Below are 16,185 nucleotides of genomic sequence, written 5' to 3'. Positions count from 1 at the left end.
ATGGGTCAACCTCCTGAGTCCTGACATCCACTCCTCCACCAATGGAGATTCAGCCCGATGGTGGATTCTATCAGAAGCCCGTCCCATCTGTGATGATCTGATTGACTCTCGGCCCAATCGCGAATCCCTATACCTCCCAGGCCCACCATATGTTGCCATGTTACACTTCCCTGACTTGTAGGTTGTCTGCTCCCCATATGTCTAGTATTCCAGCACCAGCCGCTATCTCCCGAGCCAAGCGGATGGACCTTACGTAGCCATGTCTGGGTGTCCGGAATTGACGAGAGCCGATCCGACATCCTGGTAGTCCGTATATGAATTCCACAGATGTCCACGTTCCTGGCCACTTCTCCCCATGAATCAAGACAAAAATCGGTTCTTTTCCTCTGGCTTTATTATGTCCGTCTCTCCTTTCAAGGTTATTGTCGTGGGCGGTGGCCCGGTCGGCCTTACTGCGGCGCATGCACTCGCCCGCGCTGGCATCGACTTTGTCGTGCTCGAACGCCGAGACTCGGTACTCCACGATCAAGGTGCCAGTCTGGTCCTTGGGGCCCCATCTCTGCGAATTATGCACCAGCTAGGTCTGCTCGACCAAGTATTAGCCATTGGTGCGGAACTTCGCCAGGTCCAGGCGTATACACGAGAGGGACAGGTATTCCGCAATACCAATCCCTTCCAAATCATGCGGAAAAAGTATGTACTGCGTTACGCTTTATCTGCCAGCTCGCTCGCTGATGCCTGCGGAATACTGACACTGACAGTCATGGCATCGCCCCGGTCGCGTTCCATCGCGCACACTTGATCCAGACCCTATACAATCTGCTTCCGGACAAGGCCAAGGCAAAATACCTATTCAGTAAAAGAGTCAGCGATATCGAGTCAAGCGACACCGGGGTTCGAGCCACCTGCGCTGATGGGACCTCGTTCGAAGGATCTATGGTCCTTGGAGCCGACGGCGTTCACAGCAAAACCCGGCAGTTGATGCGCCAACTCGCCCTGGCCACGGACCCCACACGCAGCTGGGATGCCGCAAAACCCTTCAAAGCCGAGTACAAATGCTTGTGGTGCAGCTTTCCCCGAAGGACTGACGTCGGGCATGCCACTGAAACCCAAAGCAAGGACTATTCGGTCATGTACCTCTCCGGGCGCGATCGTGGATGGATCTTCCTTTACGAGCGCTTGCCACAGCCAACATCCGATCGGGTAGATTACACGACGGAAGATATTGAGGCAATGGCGGCACGGTTTGCCGATTTCCCTATAACCGATACTTTGAAGGTGAGAGACGTGTACACGGAGCGGTTCACCTTGGGCATGGCCAATCTGGAGGAAGGCATTCTCCAGCACTGGGGGTGGGGACGGATTGTTCTCGCAGGAGACGCATGCCATAAATACACCCCGAACGCTGGACTGGGTTTCAATAATGGCATCAAGGACGTGGTGGTACTGTGCAACGGTTTGTACAAGGCGCTGCAGAGCGCAGCGGGTGGATCGCTAGACGCTGTCACGCTCGGTCAGATATTCGACGGATATAAAGAAGAACGCGCCGGGCCAGTTCGTTCGGATGCGGGACAATCTGCGAGGACAACGCGGTTGCATGCGTGGGCCAACACGCTGTACTTCCTTGCATCGCGGTACATCCTGTCGTGGGAGGTCGTTGAAGGATTTCTGATCAACTTTCTGGGCGCACGTGCGATAAAGCAGTGCCCTGTGCTGGGGTACGCCCCTGCTACGGAGCCGTTCTTGGGGGCCGTAAAATGGGATCACCCGTTGCCAGCGATAGACCAGGAGCTAGCGTGTTGAACACATGGATTTGGTGTTGCGTGATTCTATACCTTAATGAGAACCTCCTCTCTTCACTGAATTATCCCCATGGCTTTGCCAACGCATGATGTCAACCTACATAGAGCCCCTCTTGCGAGAGCAGTTGCCCAGCGGCCTATTCACTTTGCGCCCTGACGATTTCTCCGAACAGGGAAATTTTCCTATGGAATCACAGACGCAGCAATATGTGTGGACAATTGTGACGGGTTTTGCTGCGTGTCAGATGCGGGGATCCAGCTGACCAGTTCCCCTCACCCACTCCGCATCCTGCAGTTAAAACAATCACACAACTCATGTCGATCTCGTCCCTGCAGATCACGGACATACCACTTCAGCTCCGTTTCCATGGCTGCTGCAGACGGGATGACTCGGACAAGTCTCGGTGCATCAAAGCCCGATATTACACTTTTTTCCACGTATGGATGGATGCGCTCGTCAAGCGCTGGCGCTTCATATCAACCCTACTCTGCAAGCACTGTGATCTTCAGACGAATTCAATCACCCACCTTAGTCTATGAGATAACCAACCACAATGAAGGTCTCCAGCCTCCCCATCTTGACTTTTCTTCCAGCCTCCCTCGCCACAACCATCTACCTGGCGGGGGACTCTACCATGGCCAGCGGTGGTGGTGGCTCCGACACAGCTGGTACCTCCCTCCTACCCATCACCGCTTCTTTTAACTAACAATCAATCAATCAGGCTGGGGTGACTACGTCGCTCAATACCTGAGCAGCTCAAGCGGCATCACCGTCTCCAACCAAGCCGTAGCCGGGCGCAGCGCTCGGTCCTACACGCGCGAAGGCCGCTTCGACGACATCGCCAGCACGCTTGAAGCAGGCGACTATGTGATCATCGAGTTCGGCCACAACGACGGTGGCACGCTCAGCTCAACCAGCGACAACGGCCGTACCGACTGTTCCGGCACGGGCTCCGAAGTATGCTATTCGGAATACGATGGCGTCAACGAAACCATCCTCACCTTCCCCGCGTACATCGAGAACGCCTCCAACACGTTTAAGAAGATCGGTGCAACCGTAATCATCTCCTCACAGACGCCCAATAACCCTTGGGAGACGGGCACTTTCGTGAATGACCCGCCACGGTTCGTCGGGTACGCGGAGATCGCCGCAGATACGGCGGACACGTCGTACGTGAATCATTTTGATTACACGGATCAGGTATATGAGGCGTTGGGGGCGGATACCGTGGATGCGTATTTTCCAATCGATCATACGCATACCAGTGCGTCCGGGGCGAATGTCGTTGCTAAGGCGTTCTTGAGGGGGGTTGTTTGTGGGAAGTTGAGTCTGGCGGATGAGTTGGTGACGGATGATTTGGAGTTGGATGAGTATGAGTGTTTGGATGAGTAGATGTGGTGCTACGACATGTGTCGAGGATAGCTACTAGGGCAAAGTATTGGCGATTGAGTCAAGAGTTAGGGATCACATTGTAACTCCCCTTGTGGAATCATGGCTGGACATGGTAGTGAACTGTTCATGCTGAGTTCTGACATTAGCACTACTACAACACAATGATATATGTCTCAGAAGCTATCCTACCTAGGTGAAGGGAAAAATCACAAATAGATACCCAATACTACCCATTGACCAAATTTGCATTGAATGGTATCCTTCACCTTTCCGCACCTTCCTTAACCGGGGGCCTACTTTAGTACACCGTAGTGAGAGAAAAGAAGAGATGAAGCCATTATAATCTCATGTGCACCACCACATGACAAAGGCCATTTGGACCTAGCACTGTGCTATATAAAAGGTGTCCGTCCCCATTGCAAGTCAGAAAAATGTTTCCTGATAAATACTAAATAACATCGAAATGAGACAACACAATCTGTTCATCGAGAATAGTAGCACTAAGTAATCTACTAGTACTTCTCTACCTTATCAGGAAATCCACTCACTAACCAACTAAGCAATAGTAGCTTTCGGTGGAGCGAGCAAAGCTCGGAGCAGCTGCTCTTTCAGTTAGGGCAGGATTAATTACTATCCCATCACGCATACCTTCATAGCGTGATACCCATACTGAGTAGCCTCCTGCATATTGCCTTATCAACGAGCAACCCGAGATAATGTCAGAAACATGTGAAGCCATGAATGACCTCATCTCCACCCTCTCATATCTCCCTGCCCCAACTCAAAACAGAGCAAGCAGAGCGCAGATCCCCGTCGGATATCCCGGACATTGATTCCCCAATTAGTTTCCCCGGTCGCAAACACCCCTCTTTCACATGTGAAGTACAGTAAGCGGAGATAGTATGCCCGATAATTAGTGAGTAGTGATACATATTATAGTATAGTACAATCACGTCAGAAAAGGTGCTGGTGGTGGGGAAACTATTTTCCTTGGGGTGGTGGTAGACTACCCTATGTTTTTTACGATCTTGGCAACCGTTACGCTAATAATCTAATCAACTTGATAAGTAACTAACTACTCCGCTTCTAATCGGGCTAAGGTTGGCCAAGCTCCTGGTAGTAAAATAGATTGCTCAAAATACTACCGTAAAGAGTTATCTATATATCCCGCGTGATTCAAGTAGATGAGTTGATTCGTGGTTGACATGGACGCGCTTTTCCCGTGGTGGTGAGTTTTATGTAATTCTATTACGCCACAGGATGGTGGAACGAGCCGTGCAGAGACTGTCCCGGTCAGTAGAAAACGTTCTTGGGATTATCAGTGGGGGAGAAGGAAAGTTAATCTAATCAGTTCAAACTGAACTTGAAGTTGGAGTGGGATGAACGGACGGGTCGGGGATTCTTCGGTGCTACTGCTGCTCTCACCATCATTAGTCTACATTCTTAAGACTCACACACGTCAAAAAATGCCTCACGATCAGTTTCATGATCAGGCTAGCATATGTACTTCGCCGGTTACTAAATAAAAACTATGTACAAATTCATTCCGTCTTAACTATATCCAGTCCACATGACCGCGGCACTGCTCCAGCAATGCTCTACGAGCACTCACTAATGTAAATTGTATACCATCTATGAGCAGTCGTACTGTCAAGCAGGGTGCCGTCATTCCCGTCCGTCGAATCCACCCCCACAACTTCAGTCACGTCCGACGTAGTCACCGTCACATCGTTGCCGCTGGTGATCCAGTACTCCGGGCTGAAGTGGTGGTAGCCCAGCAGCTTGGGAGGAAGCTTGGGCACGATGTCGTCGGTGTGCGTGACGCGGTAGTTGCTGCCCATGTTTTGATCGGTGATGTAGTCGGCTAAGGCGAGGTTGCCGATGCGGGGTTGGCCGAAGTTGTACTGTCCATCGTGTTAGTTGATTATTCTGAAGGATAACGGCACGGAAGATGGATAGAGTGTTGTGGGGGTAGGCTACCAGGTCAAGAGTGTATCCGGCGTTGCGGAGCACAGTGGCCGCAATGGCCGCCAATGCAGCGCCGTAGCTGTGTCCGGTGAACACGATGGAGTAGTCCGGATAGCTGGAGACAGCAGCCTCCACCTTGGATGTGATGGTGTCGGCGATGACTTCCCAGGCCTCGTAGAAGCCCTTGTGCATCTCGCAGCCGTCACAGATGCTACTTACAGAGGTGAGGCCGAAGTCCAAGTCGGCAATCCAGTTGGAGATGTCGGAACTACCCCGGAGAGCCAGAACGATTAACTCGTTTGTCGGGTCAACGGCGATGAACCCAGTCGGGTCGCCGTAGCTGCTGCTGCTAGGGGAGTGTGAGCTGCTGACAAGTAGGAGAAGACGTTGAGATGGCTTGGCTTACTCGTCAAACTCATCAATAGTCGTGGCACCGGCTGCCTCGACGAGAGGGCAGTTGCCTACATCGCAGGTCAGAGTCGTGCCGGTGGACTCGATGTTTGAGGAGCAGTAAGCTGCTGCACTGTATTGGGCGAAGAGGTCGATGTTGTCCAAGACGGTAGATGAGATGTCTGAGCAAGGTTAGTGGGTTCACGGTCCACAAGATGTATTGGAGAGTGTTACCTCTACGCTGCATCGGAGCAGGTGCGGGAGCAGCATAGGCCAGAACAGATAGGGCTGCGACAGCCCCGAATTCCCTGCGGAAGAACATCTTGAGAGCCAGGTAGTACAGCGCTTGATACTCTTGGGAAAGATCTGCGACTTTCTAAAGATTTACCTATGGTGGCGTGGCCCCCTTTATAGATCAAATGAACTGGGGATCCGACGGCTGCCAACGGCCCATCGTTGTCACCAACGTCTCCGAGAGGGTATTCGAAATGAATTAGACTCGGTACACCGACTGGTAATAGGAGAGTCGCAAGCAAAAGCAATTGTGACTAACGCTCCTGGCGCTGCGAAAGGAAAAGCCAGGATTTAGCCCCCATGTGCTCTATAAACAGCCAATCAACAGGCATGTCTGGGCCGGGGCGTGCCATGGTCGTGAGGAATCCGTGCTGGCATGTCAGGCTGCAAGGGGCTAAGGAACCAATGACCCTCTGGCTCTCAGTCACGCAGGGAGAGAACAGACATTTGCAGAGTGCCGCCATGCGCTCGGCCGCGTGTGCCGGACAAAACTGGACGTAAAAAGTCCACGACCCGCAATGTTTCTAGAAAGCCCCTACCGCTACTCTGTATTCAACCCCACCTGCGCCTGGCTGAGTTGGGCTTAACAAGCGGGGGCCATATATTGATCCGTCTGCTTCCGCCAATCACAATAGGGGTACAAATGAAACTAGGTTTAACCAGAGAAGGGGCCGTAAATAGGAGGTTAAAAGCTTAGTTCGGGTGAAGAAGTGGGTGTGATTTCGGATGACCAGGCTAGCGTGCCTGCAGGAGCTCGGTAGTCAGACAGGTGACAGGGTTAGTTTGATGCATAATCGTACAGGGGCGTGAATCCTGCGACTGCAAGAACTAGATAGCATGAGGACAGCGACTGCGTTGTTGCATGTTATCTAGCATAGAACTGCAGCCTTATCGGCTGGTCGGATGGACGACGGTCTCCGATGAGCTTCCTTGACAGACGGACTGACATGTGAAGACAGCGAAGGGATGAGGTGAGAGTTGCAGCGGTGGTGATGGAGATAGAGTTCGGCTGCTGAATGACTGACCCCTTGCCGTCAACAATAAACGCCCGGATTTACGCGCTTGACCGTCGGGGCCTAAGGCTTTCCCAATTTCACCGGACCATCTGTTCAAAGGATGTCGAGGATCTCTTGACCCCTGCACCAGCCCTGTGTGCTGTGATAAGCAAACAGTGGGGGCCATTGAGCTCAGGAAAAGTCATCTTGAGATGAGACTTCGCAAGGGCTGGTGTTCTGGACACGTGGTCTGCTCAGGTCAGGAACATACTCTACTCCGGAATTCCAGAAAGACTCAAGGCAGGTGGTTCATGACCGAGACGTTAATTACTAGGACGGCTACAGAATAGTGGCTCGGTCATGAGCAGGATTGTTTGTTCGGTTCAGAATGGATATGGATGGCTCCTGCAATTTCCCCATGCGTTGGATGAGGATCCGAAGTATCTATTGTGGGCCACTGAGCACTAACGATCAAGGGTGTTTTATTCTCACGGAATGGGACCAGGAGTGATCCTCCTTCGAATCTGACCTTCCACCATAAATTAGGCTCATCAGGTTGTTTCATCCACTTCAACACGGACTGCCAACCTTGACGGACAATAAAGCGATTGGACTAGGGCGGTTGTGGCTGACTCGGGATTGCCCAACCCAACAAACAACAGTTGGGATGGTGAAATTCGGACCTTTGTAGGCAAAAAGGTTTCACCTAGCCCACCAATAACGGCTCTGACAAGCCATTGCACGCCACGGCTCCAAGATTAGCAACCTAAAAGCATAATATGACGGAATAACCCCGAACGTGTGGTGCGGTGAAGAAGAAGCGGGAACCAAGAAGAAAAAAGCAAAAAAGATACGTCCCGGGAGAGGATCGAACTCTCAACCTCACGATTAACAGTCGTACGCGCTAACCTTTATTGATGAATTAGTAACTGATTGATTGGATGAATTTGATGAAGGGCAAGCTTACCAATTGCGCCACCGAGACTACTCGTTGAAAAGCCGGCTGACAGTTTAATACATATATGGCATCGCAGTCCTGACCTGCACAAAGCATTGTATCTTTTTACTCTCGGACTCACACCCTTGAAAAGATGTCCTAACTCCGATTTCGCATGACGAGAGGTCAGAAGTGTCAGATTCTGCACCACACTTAAGGTACAGTGTTGTGTGCCTGAAACCCATGCTGAACCCTCGCTGCAGGTCTTCGAACTGTAGCTTCAATCTGCTCTGACCAGTAGTACTTTATATATAATCAACCCGGACGAAACCGAACACTCCGTTTCCATGTAGCGCATCAATACAGCTTAAAGGACCCTGAAACAAGTCTCTGGAAGGGTCACGCTCCCCAGGGCTGTGGAATAGAATCATCTCAATACTCAGAAACGGAGATCGGGCTAGCGATTCATACCCCGTCACGAAGGGAAGAAGAAGAAGAAGAAGAAGAAGAACAAGAAGAAGAAGAAAAAATCAGTCAAGAGAGCAATCTGCTTGACGTCTCCTATGAAACCGGAGATGGAAATCGTTTGAATCCTTCAGTCGTAAACGATAGGTGCGTGCCACAAGGGTTGAAAGGGAAACGCTATAAGCGCCATAACTCTGGCAGGACGTATGGCACGTCCTTAAAGATCCTCGTATACCACACCGCAAGTGTAGAATCACTACGCGATAATGTGCTTGCACTAAAAATATCGCAAAAGAGTATGGCAACGCCAAAAGGTATCAAAAACAGAATCTACAACATATTGGCCCCATTATAGTTAACTGGAGGATGCCCTGCGCTTCAACTGGTTCCTCTCCTCATTGCGCTCGGCTCAGGCTAGTCGCTGTGACAAAATGCACTTAGTCACTTGTTGTTTCAGTTAATCTTCTGTGTTCTCCATGTATTCCATGTTCTCATTCTCATTCTCTCTCTTCCTCTTTTCATTCTTCAACTTCTCTTCATTCTCCTCCTGCTGCTCTCTTAACCTTTTACTCTTTCTCTTCATCTTCGTCATCTTCGCTATCTTTGCTATCTTCGCTATCTTCGCCATCCTCTCCACCTTCACCGTCTTCGCTATCTCCACCTTCGTCCCCTTCGTCGCTCTCTTCAATCGTTGAGGGCGAACCCGGTAAATCAGGCGGCCCAGGTGAGGGTGACTGAGGAACGAGTGTAGAGACGGACTGGGAGGGTGGCTGCATTTTGCAGTTAGTATCCGTGGCAATGAAAGGTGTTTTCGGCTTTGATGGCCATACCTCTGGGAAGGCAGTGTCGTCGGCGGTAGAGGTAGGAATGCTGTAATGCATCATGTACGGCTCACCGAGAGCACGTCTCTTTCTAGGTAAAAGCCGCGTATCCTCGCGAATCGAAGGAGTTATGAGAGATATATTCTGGAGCATCACACACGGAATGAATCTTCCATAATACTTGTAGTAACCGACCATCTCCCCGGATACAAACACCGTACCGGTGAGTCGTGCGATCCTGAAGTTCTGCCAGCGAGGACCAGGTGGCATGTCAACCGCGATGGTAAAGTGGGTGTACTCTGCAGGACAATCATGAAAGTTCCCCGAATACACGTTCAGGTCAACGAAGAACATTACATGCTTGCCGTCGCTTCCATGCCTTTCAATATCACGACGAACCTAGCCGACAAAGCTGATGGACGGGCTCACAGTAGCAGGAACAAGATCATGATAGCCTTCAGGTGGCGGATTACCTGGACAACCGTGGAGTGTCAGTCCCTGTTACGAGATGGAGGGGCCCAGAAGGAGGAGCACAAACGGAGAATATCTATTGGTCTTGATGATAAGACGAGGTTGTTTCCCGAGAGAGCTGGGCAGGACAATCAACGTGCCCGAGACATTAGGACTCCCCTTGGAACGACCGGACCGTTTGCCATCGTCTACATATTCCCTTTAAATGCGAAAATCTTCCTGCGGATAATATTCCCACTCTTTCGCTCGCTTGACAAATTCCTGTGGATAATACGCAGAGGGACAAACGTATTGGTAGAGATCTCCTGAGTAGGGATGCCATATGCCCGAAGGGTCAAGATAGGGCCCGTACTTTGTAACCCTGGTAGCCGGTGGCAGGCATGATGAAAGAGGTTTACTGGTAGGAATGCCAAGGTAGAGATATAGGGTGGAGATGCTTTGGTAGGCGGAGAAAGTTCAGTAGAAGTTTCGCTCGCAGTCCTGGGCAGGCTAGAGATAGTAGGAGGTTGAACAACAATAAATGTCTCTTCCAACCAAAAGACTTCAGCTGCTAAATGACACGTCACTTAGGGAAGTACTAGCGCCGGGTCATCACCATTTGGCGCCGTCCTCACATTCCAAGAATACCCTTTGACACCGAGAAGCGACCGGTATCAGTTTGTCTCGACGCATCCCTTGAACCAGGATCAAAAATAGCAACGCGGCCGCAAATGTCACTTCCTTGCGTTCTTGTCCAGTCTACAGCATTACGAGTAAATAGTACGGAGTTAAGATGGTGGCTTTCATCTCCAGTAATTAGAAACCGCTCCAACATCCGAAATTCACAGTGCCGACCGCCAGCTTGTGACAGGATGTATCACATCTGGATCTATCTGATGTGTCTTTCATCAAACACACTAAACCCTCAGCACGAGACTCACTAATCATGGTCTCTGCGCCCCTGACTGGGGTGTACACAGTACGTACTAGATAGTATGAGAGTAGGGGACTACGCAGATCCCTTTCTTAATTTCCAGTCGCGTCACCTGAACTCCACCCGACGTGTCTGAGGCTCAACTTTTTGCCCTTTATTATCTCGTTGCTCTCTCCGTACTCCACGCCTGTCTCTATAGTTCAGCGCAAACCACAAAACTGTCACCATCTTGAAGTCCAGTGAACTGAAATGCCTCGACTAAAATGGCCGCCACTTCCGGATACATCCAACTATAAACTTGTCGACGTAGTGAACCTCCATCGCGGGCACTGCAAGGCCATGGCATCGCACGCCAGAGACCACCCTAGGTTGGTTTTGCAAGCATCAGAGGTTGGAGCTTTTGCCGAGAAAGTGGAAAAAACAATGACTGAGCTGCTAGAAGCTTGCTATACCGGCTGGGAATCAGGCCTTGAAGCTTTCGGCGCGTGTGACGAAATGGGGAAATACATTACAAACTATTTGAATTTGGATTGGCCGCCTCAGAATGATACAGGCTCGAATAAAGTCCCGGCAACCGCCACCAGCACTCCGGATAGAGACCCTCTGAATCACCCCAACAATGAGAACCAGATTCGCATTCACTGGGAGAAAGACAAAGTCGCGCCCCCATATCGGGGTATACAGGATGCGTCCATCATACACGAAGTGCAACATGCGGTCCTGCAAGCGCAGCGATATGTGCGGATCTGCTCAGCCCAAGTACTTCCATCAGGCGACCTTGAAATACATACGTCAAGCCGCAAGGATACTGATGCCCTGGTAGCGTACAGCAACGAGTGGATATCTCACCTCAGACTGGGGCGATACGCCCGAATTCTCAGGAAATCCTGGTCCATTTTGGTCCACGACGTCCCGGCAGATTGGTTCACCAGCCAGGCCCTGAGCAGTGGAATGGCTGCTCGACAGATTATGCTTCAGAATCCACAAGTGCCGAATGCTTACGTATCCTACGTGGATTGGTTGACCGGCAATACTCTGCCACTGCCTCTCAAAAGTTCGCTGATCGTCAGTTTTGACCGACCGGAACATGCAAGTGCCTTCTTACAGGAAGGCACCCTATATCTGAATTGTATTCCATTGAGAACGCAAAAGTTTGACGAGCATTACCGTCTTTTTCAGTGCCCCAATTGTCAGATGTTCGGGCACTCCCGGCGCAACTGCAACTCTTCCAGACGTTGTCCTTATTGTGGGGACAGTCACAAACCGGTAAAGTGTCGGAACACAGCCAACCTCTTTTGCGCCAATTGTCAAGGTCCACACGCCTCCCAAGATACGTCCTGCAGAGCGCTGAGGCTTGCCCACGATAGGATCAAGTTCTTACAGAAGCACATGGCCAGCCCTTATCCAAAGCCGGCCGTAAAACCAGCTACAGTGCCCTCAGCCGGAGAGCAGGCTACGCCGAAACCCAATGAGCGAATTCTGCCGCCTGACTCAAACGTGCCTATTAACGCAAATTGCAACATTAGCACAGAAAGACCCAGAAAACGAAAGAAGTGCAACTGCGGCAAGGCTGCTAATGCCGACCTACCTGTCAGCACGTCCTTGCCTGTCGATTCTAAGAAACCCCCTGTTACCCCTCCACAGCAAACCGCGGGCATACAGGCCACCCTCAGAAGCCCACTGGGCACGTTGAATCAGCAGACGATGAACAAACCCCAAGCCTTAGACCCTACCAAATACCCTCCAGGGTCAGAGTATCCCTTTGAGGACGACTATCCATCAGAACCAGAACATTCAGAAACTGAATCGGAGCCGTGTATCTACAACTGGGATCCTGCGCAGCAGTCATCTGCGTCTGATGCCGAGCCAGCCGCTGAGCCTTCACCTCGCACTCCACGACAACAGGAACAAACCAACTAATATCGCAGCACAATCTAATACCGATTCCTAAGGAGACTTAGCAAATGGCTGTTTTGCGCCGATGAAAGCGGACAGCGGAGCACCGTAACTGCCTGTCTCGGCAACGCGCACTAGAAAATGATTTAGGAAAGCGAAGTTGATGTATTATCAATACCCAAGTCCAATTGTTACACGATGGTTCTATATTCAATCACTACAGTAGATCTTAGAGGATACTATTACTTTGTGCTATGTCCTACGACTCAAGCCTAATCATATCTTCTAGAAGTTACGAATTCAACCATAATCATTTAACCGTGACTAGTGAAGCCCAATCAAGTACATATGAACTCTGATCGTAGCATATAGAAGGCTCAAACATATTGCTCGTAGGTGTGGCAAAGTCAACCAACTCTATGCATAGTAGTAGTATTTCTCGCGCGAGGATGAGGGACCTTTGCTCGTTTAAGTCTTATGGAGGTAAAGCATAACCGTATTTCCTCATATAAGTCTATCACGTTGAAGATGAATATATATATATGGAAGGATAGTACTACTAGAGTACCGCAGCAGACAGACCATCTTTCCTCTCCCCCTCCTCCATAGTATACAACTGCTCCACCAAAGGAACAATCGACTCCTTCAACCCTCGAAATCGCACTCCCAACACCCTCTTCACCTTTCCTGAATCGCACGAGTAATGCGTATCTCTAATTCTCGTTCCCGGACTTCCAACTGCAACCCGTCTCGAAGCAGCAGGAATATTCTCTCTCACCACATCCACAATCTCCTGCGTATCGTACGGGCCCTCCGTGACCAGAAACCGCTGATGGGAGGGTAGATCGACCGTCAACGCGCGCAGGCATGTCTCTGCTAGATCCTGCACATCTACCCAGACTAGTAATTCGTTAGTTACTTGACCTACTACGTTGCTTTTACAGAGTATTCACTTACCGGGTGCCTTTGTCGGCGGAATTTCACTCCCGCCCTTCGCTACGTCCCACACAATCCTATTACTGGCGTTCAGATACTCCAGCGACGGAATCGGATGTATCATCTTCCCGAACACCATCCCAGGACAAAGTGTGACAAGCTGAAAGTCCACCTCATTCTCCTTGATGTATGTCCACGCAGTGCGCTCCGCTAGGACCTTGGACGCGCGGTACGCCACAGCCTACATTCACCCCCGTGTCAGCAACCAACGATCATCACGAACACATAAAAACACAAACTCACCACATTTTCAGTATCTCTCCCCTCCTCAAACCCCAGCGGACTCCAATCCTCCTCCGTATAAACCTTCCCAGGCTGCAATCCCAACGCCGCATCATAAACCGCCGCAAACGACGACATTATCACCAACTTCTTCACACTCTCACACTGATGCGCAGCCTCACATGCAACACTCGTCCCCTGTATTGCCGGACGAAGCAACCGCTCCTCAAACTGCCCCGGCTCCGCATCATAGGTGAATGCCGACGCAAGGTGCAAGATAGCGTCGCAGTCTGCCGCTGCGGGGAGAAACTGCGCTAGGTCTGTGGGGTCGGGAACGACCACGAGGTCCAGGGATGTCTCAAGGTGGGGGATTCCTGCGGCGTGGAGGGCGGAAAGCGTCGCTGTGGCTTTTTCCGCGCTGCGCACGGTGCCTCGGATGGAGTGGCCTGCGCGGAGGAGTGTGACGATGCAATGGGTTGCTATGAAGCCGTTGGCGCCGGTTATGAGAGTTAGCATTTTGGTGATGGTAGTATTAGTGTGAATAGCTGTAGAGGATATGGGTAGGGTTGAGTGTAGTAGATATGGATACGGTGGTTTATATACATTGTTTAGTAAATTGAGATTTCTACTCGAGTGGAGCCGTCGCATAGATTAGACTCAGCGGTTCTAAACTACTACCTAGTACACATATCGAAAATCGACTACCCCCTCATCATCGCCCTCGCTCCGCAGCCGTTCTTCCATGCGACTCTCCGCTGCCCGGCCTAAGCGGTTAGCCCGCGCGTTCCGACGGCCGTAGACCACCCGCAGCATGGTGGAAATGATGATTGCGCCAGCGTTGACGGCGACGATCGTGATCTTGGCGGGGATGTACCTGTTCAGATAAGTAAGAATATTGAATGAATGTGACAGTTCAGGGATATGCATACCCTGGAGCGTCGCGGGATTGAAACGTCTGCGGCCCTATAATGTTGGCGATGCTGAACCCGGCCGAGACGAGCGTACTTCCTGCTACCTATGCGGCAGTTCATGTTAGCTGCTGCTTGCATTAATTCGAAACTCGTATGGTCCTTTTACCTTCATGGTATACCCCTTGTAGTTCGCACCAGTCCACGCGAAAATCAATGCTAGCGGTGCGACAGTCTATTACAGTCAGTGTATAACCTTCTTTTCACGTCTGGAGCAACCTACCGTGTTCACAAGGTATATTCCCGCCAAACAACCCCCCTGATTCGACGACGGCAGAAAAGACATCAGACACGCCCCAAGCAAAGTAGGGATCAGGAGAACATTAATCGCCAGCCAGCGCGAATATCCCCGCGCAATGGCCATCGTAGACGCCATAGTAGCAACGATGCTAACCACCCCAGAAGGCATATTAAGCAGCGCACTCTCCTTCGAGTCATATCCAAAGTCCTTAATCAAAATGGATGAGAACGTCGTGATGACTCCACTGGGTATAGTGATGAGAATAGTCAAAAGCACCAAGAGCACAGTCTGGAGATCCGCAAATGCCTCGAGCAGCGAGATCGCGCGAAAGATCTTCTCGCCCACACCAGCCTGGTCTTGTCGGAGGCGCTCCTCCACGCGAACCTTCTCGGATGTGCTCAGGAAGCGCGCTTCAGATAGTGTGTCGGGTAGAACGAACAGGACGAGAAGCGCTACGAGGACGTTTACTGCTCCAATCACTACAAACATTATCCGCCAGCCGTGGAATGACATCGACGCCGGTGCATGCTGCGCCGCGAAGGATATTAATCCGCCGATGATCTGCCCGGTGCCGAGTCCGCAGTACCAGAGGCCATAGCGAGGGGTGGATTCGGCCCGGGTGTACCACATGCTTGTGTACATGGTTAGGGCGGGGGCTGTATGTGGAGTATTAGCAATGGGTATAGAAGATAGATAGTATAAATCGCACCGATCACAGCTTCTAGTGTGCCAAGAAGCACTCGCAGAGACATCATGCCTGCAAAATTCTGGGCTGCGGCAGAGCAGCAGAGGAGCACTCCCCAGCAGAGGATGTTGAATCCGAGGACTTTGGTGATGGGGTATCGTTGGAGTAAGAACCCTATCTACAATCAGTGACATGAACATGGCAGTTGAATAAATGGAACGTACCCTGAGGGATTTCGGCCACGGCATAAGCAATGAAGAATCCTGTAGCCAACCAGGAGAAGTCATTGCCCTTCATCCCAAGATCATCTTGCATGCCCATGACATTAGCGTACTGCCACCATTAGCATCGGCATCCGTACAAGTCATTAGATGAAGATCGGGACATACATTCAAGGCCACCTTATCCAGAAACTGCAAAAAGTACGTCAAGAACATAATCGGCAGTATTCGCCAATCGATCCGACCCAACAGTGCCGAATCATCGTGCAGATCGCCAAGGCCATAGTCGATAGTGGCCAGCTTTTCCTCTTTGGTATCAGACATAGTGCTTGTGCAGCAGGGATGGCATGTTCCATCAGAAGGCCGTCGAGAAGCGGCAGAATGGCATGATGGGCTGTCTTAAAGAGGTTGTTCCTGTACACAGTGAGGGCTACAATGTCCCCTGTCACTGGCTGGGGCGACTGGTGCGATAAGCTGCACTACTGCTGCACCCGTCGCATAGATACG

At 51.0% G+C, this 16,185-nt stretch overlaps 7 protein-coding genes and 1 non-coding gene across 8 annotated transcripts; 3 read left to right on the top strand and 5 right to left on the bottom strand.

The window, feature by feature from the left end:
• Nucleotides 1-355: 355 nt before the first annotated feature.
• On the top strand, nucleotides 356-1,803 carry AtWU_11335 (FAD-dependent oxidoreductase; the record flags this gene model as incomplete). Its single annotated transcript, XM_035506435.1, has 2 exons — nucleotides 356-693; nucleotides 762-1,803. 2 exons carry the CDS (start codon nucleotides 356-358, stop codon nucleotides 1,801-1,803), a joined length of 1,380 nt encoding a protein of 459 aa, XP_035362328.1.
• A 553-nt stretch (nucleotides 1,804-2,356) lies between these two features.
• On the top strand, nucleotides 2,357-3,195 carry AtWU_11334 (rhamnogalacturonan acetylesterase RgaE; the record flags this gene model as incomplete). Its single annotated transcript, XM_035506434.1, has 2 exons — nucleotides 2,357-2,471; nucleotides 2,525-3,195. The coding sequence occupies 2 exons, from the start codon at nucleotides 2,357-2,359 to the stop codon at nucleotides 3,193-3,195; spliced, it is 786 nt and encodes a 261-aa protein (XP_035362327.1).
• Nucleotides 3,196-4,793: 1,598 nt separating this feature from the next.
• AtWU_11333 (lipase family protein) lies at nucleotides 4,794-5,875 on the bottom strand (the record flags this gene model as incomplete). Its single annotated transcript, XM_035506433.1, has 4 exons — nucleotides 4,794-5,099; nucleotides 5,176-5,512; nucleotides 5,570-5,735; nucleotides 5,788-5,875. 4 exons carry the CDS (start codon nucleotides 5,873-5,875, stop codon nucleotides 4,794-4,796), a joined length of 897 nt encoding a protein of 298 aa, XP_035362326.1.
• Nucleotides 5,876-7,695: 1,820 nt separating this feature from the next.
• On the bottom strand, nucleotides 7,696-7,827 carry AtWU_t268. Its single transcript has 2 exons — nucleotides 7,790-7,827; nucleotides 7,696-7,731 (listed from the first exon to the last, which is right to left on the bottom strand). It is a non-coding gene; the product is annotated as a tRNA-Sec (tRNA).
• Nucleotides 7,828-8,810: 983 nt separating this feature from the next.
• AtWU_11332 (uncharacterized protein) lies at nucleotides 8,811-9,918 on the bottom strand (the record flags this gene model as incomplete). The annotated part of the gene is made up of 4 exons (XM_035506432.1): nucleotides 8,811-9,014; nucleotides 9,075-9,444; nucleotides 9,495-9,538; nucleotides 9,889-9,918. 4 exons carry the CDS (start codon nucleotides 9,916-9,918, stop codon nucleotides 8,811-8,813), a joined length of 648 nt encoding a protein of 215 aa, XP_035362325.1.
• Nucleotides 9,919-10,698: 780 nt separating this feature from the next.
• Nucleotides 10,699-12,369, top strand: AtWU_11331 (gag-like protein; the record flags this gene model as incomplete). The annotated part of the gene is made up of 1 exon (XM_035506431.1): nucleotides 10,699-12,369. The coding sequence occupies one exon, from the start codon at nucleotides 10,699-10,701 to the stop codon at nucleotides 12,367-12,369; it is 1,671 nt and encodes a 556-aa protein (XP_035362324.1).
• Nucleotides 12,370-12,904: 535 nt separating this feature from the next.
• AtWU_11330 (MFS general substrate transporter) lies at nucleotides 12,905-14,079 on the bottom strand (the record flags this gene model as incomplete). The annotated part of the gene is made up of 3 exons (XM_035506430.1): nucleotides 12,905-13,245; nucleotides 13,303-13,522; nucleotides 13,585-14,079. 3 exons carry the CDS (start codon nucleotides 14,077-14,079, stop codon nucleotides 12,905-12,907), a joined length of 1,056 nt encoding a protein of 351 aa, XP_035362323.1.
• A 162-nt stretch (nucleotides 14,080-14,241) lies between these two features.
• AtWU_11329 (allantoate permease) lies at nucleotides 14,242-16,002 on the bottom strand (the record flags this gene model as incomplete). Its single annotated transcript, XM_035506429.1, has 7 exons — nucleotides 14,242-14,437; nucleotides 14,493-14,578; nucleotides 14,641-14,706; nucleotides 14,755-15,428; nucleotides 15,482-15,631; nucleotides 15,682-15,790; nucleotides 15,847-16,002. The coding sequence occupies 7 exons, from the start codon at nucleotides 16,000-16,002 to the stop codon at nucleotides 14,242-14,244; spliced, it is 1,437 nt and encodes a 478-aa protein (XP_035362322.1).
• Between the last annotated feature and the right edge of the window lie 183 nt (nucleotides 16,003-16,185).

This window comes from Aspergillus tubingensis (genome assembly GCF_013340325.1).
Source record: "Aspergillus tubingensis WU-2223L DNA, scaffold_15, whole genome shotgun sequence".
Lineage (NCBI taxonomy): Eukaryota > Fungi > Ascomycota > Eurotiomycetes > Eurotiales > Aspergillaceae > Aspergillus > Aspergillus tubingensis.
The sequence above is the reverse complement of the archived record's forward strand: the minus strand, read 5'-3'. Positions and strand labels throughout refer to the sequence as shown.